The 2,356-nt window shown below is 31.8% G+C and overlaps 1 protein-coding gene across 1 annotated transcript; it reads right to left on the bottom strand.

Annotated features, from left to right (window-relative positions):
- Positions 1–204: 204 nt before the first annotated feature.
- Positions 205–1,187, bottom strand: LOC116351439 (3'-5' RNA helicase YTHDC2-like). Its single transcript, XM_031783540.1, has 2 exons — positions 981–1,187; positions 205–886 (listed from the first exon to the last, which is right to left on the bottom strand). The coding sequence occupies exons 1-2, from the start codon at positions 1,120–1,122 to the stop codon at positions 420–422; spliced, it is 609 nt and encodes a 202-aa protein (XP_031639400.1). The 5' UTR covers positions 1,123–1,187; the 3' UTR covers positions 205–419.
- Between the last annotated feature and the right edge of the window lie 1,169 nt (positions 1,188–2,356).

Below are 2,356 nucleotides of genomic sequence, written 5' to 3'. Positions count from 1 at the left end.
AAAGCATAACGAGCATAAGAAAATACGAGAAAATGTAAGAAACGGTAAGAAAGAATCGATCACATCCCGTCACATCCAAATAGATCATATACTAACCGATTGTACTAACGCATAGTCATAAAATCAAAATCGCATAAAAGAGCTGAAAACGGCTGAAAAAAAGCAAAAATAAATAAATAAAGACAAATTAAAACGAGAAAAAAATGTCGAAAAATATGTATGTCGATGTATACGGATGTATTTTAATAATATCGAGTGGAATGAGTCTATCGCAGTTTATTTATTTATATTTATGTTCTCGTATGTTCTAGATTTTATATGCGCGTATATGCGTTTACATGAATAATTGTCGCGAATTGTCGGTAATTGTAAAGAACGGTAAAGAATCGTAAAAAACGGGACAAAAAAATCCAAAAAATTCAATGCATTGAAATTTCTCTATCTATGTATTTTTCAATGGTATCCTCTTTTTTTACTGTATCGACTACTGTTTCTAAAATGGACTTTTCATTGATGGATAGTACTTCATTTTTAAGAAATTTATTAAAAATTACGTTCAACTTCTTACGAATATTATTCAAAAGTGGACCATCCCTTTTATCTACAATACACTGAATAAATTTATCAATTTCAAATGAAGTACCATCATCAGAAATTGTTGCGTTTAATGAACCAGCAAAAAAAATCAAATCAATTATCGGCACTATGGTCAAATTGCCAACATAAATGTTGTTGCCAATGCGCTTCTTTTGTCCGTATGTTAACCATTCTGTTCCGATTGAATTCAAATCACGATCATGGACCACTGAAGACCAATCGATTTTCATGTTGGGGGACTTTTCCGAATCGAATGTATCGCAATAGGAATTTGCATGGCAAATGTTCGCTGAAAATATCGGAAAATATATTAAAAAAATATCGAGAATTCAGTGCATTGAGTTACATGTAAATTATTATATTATTGTTTTTGTTATACTTACGGTACATGCCAGCCACTATGCAGCATTTCAGTACTTCCCAATTTGTGGCGTTTTCATTATTAAATTCGTTGTTGTCTTGAATGTATCCAGATAATTTTAAATGGTGCAATACTAATTTTCGCAATTCTGTAATGGATTCCATATTTCTCTTGGAAATCTTGTACCGCTTACAGAAGTCTGCTTTCTTTGTCTCGTTGGTCCAAGCTTCATATACTAAATATTCTTTTGCCGGAGTTTCGTTCATTACTCGCTCTATCAACTGGATTTTTGTTGATTTTCTTTGTACTCTTTCTACAGAGTTCAGTTTATTCTCGGTATCGATCAATGTTCTTCTATTTCTTAAATTGTAATTGTTCGCCGTCTCTTTTTTACTCTCATTGCGCTTTCGTTTTCGATTATTTCCATTCTCGCATGTATGTGTCGTATTTGATTCGATAGAATACGCCAAATTCGATTGAGCACTACTACTTGCGACTTCTTGTAAATTATCCAAATTGTTCGGCATGGAATTGTGAGATATTTTTGTAAAATCACTGAACAATACACGATGCTTTCTCAATTCGCTGGTTGTTAGTCGCTTAAGAACTACACGAAGTTCTTTTAAGTTTACATCGGATGCATTTTCCTAAAATATTTTCAATTGTGTCTTTGAAAGACTATGTTTAAAAAAAAATTGAAGAAAATGTTTATCTTACGGTTTGTCTTAAATGTGATTCATCCAAAACATTGGCTTCATTGTTTCGTTTTCGTTTTCGTGTGTGAATATTCGGCTCATCGTTAATTATTTTGATTTTTTTAATTTGACTTCTTAAGATTGGAGCCATACCTTTTAATTACTTTTTTGTGAAATGTTCCAAAATTAATGTAAAATAGTTTCTTAGTTGATTGGAATGTCAAACGAATTTGTTTTTTTTTTTATTCAATGAAAGGCAATTATAAACATGAAGTTGGCGTCGGTTGATGTTATTTTCGTAATGATTCGTAGTTCGCAACGTTCCAAATTCCAATATTCGAAATGTCAAACAGTTCGTGCATTCATCATTGTGTTGTAGCAATTTCATACTTCAAGCCAGATGCCGAATGGTCACCTAATAAATTCAATATTAAAAACCAAATATTTCAGAGAAAGTGAGAAATTATAATCACAAGAGAATTTGAAGGTAATTTTTTATTATATTCATTTTAATTTGAACGTAAACGAAGCGAATGGGCGATGTACTTAGAATGTGCGCCACAGATTTATGTCTTACGACAGTTTATGGTGGAACTACAAAACGCCATCTTTAATTCGTCTCGATTGTTCTTGTGTATTTTACCGTAATTTTTTTATAGAACATCTTCGATTACGCGTACGAATACGTATCCTGTTACTATTT

Source organism: Contarinia nasturtii, unplaced genomic scaffold (assembly GCF_009176525.2).
Source record: "Contarinia nasturtii isolate CC-2019 unplaced genomic scaffold, AAFC_CNas_1.1 Cnas_scaffold_185, whole genome shotgun sequence".
Lineage (NCBI taxonomy): Eukaryota > Metazoa > Arthropoda > Insecta > Diptera > Cecidomyiidae > Contarinia > Contarinia nasturtii.
Note: the sequence above shows the minus strand (reverse complement) of the source record. Positions and strands in the feature narration are given on the sequence as shown.

What these genes read in the sequence shown, in the direction of transcription:
- LOC116351439 (XM_031783540.1), bottom strand. Translation starts at nt 1,122, where the DNA reads ATGGAATCCATTACAGAATTGCGAAAATTAGTATTGCACCATTTAAAA. An exon ending in CATAGTGGCTGGCATGTACC is followed by an intron (nt 887 to 980) that starts GTAAGTATAACA and finishes CGATATTTTCAG; the next exon opens with CGAACATTTGCCATGCAAAT.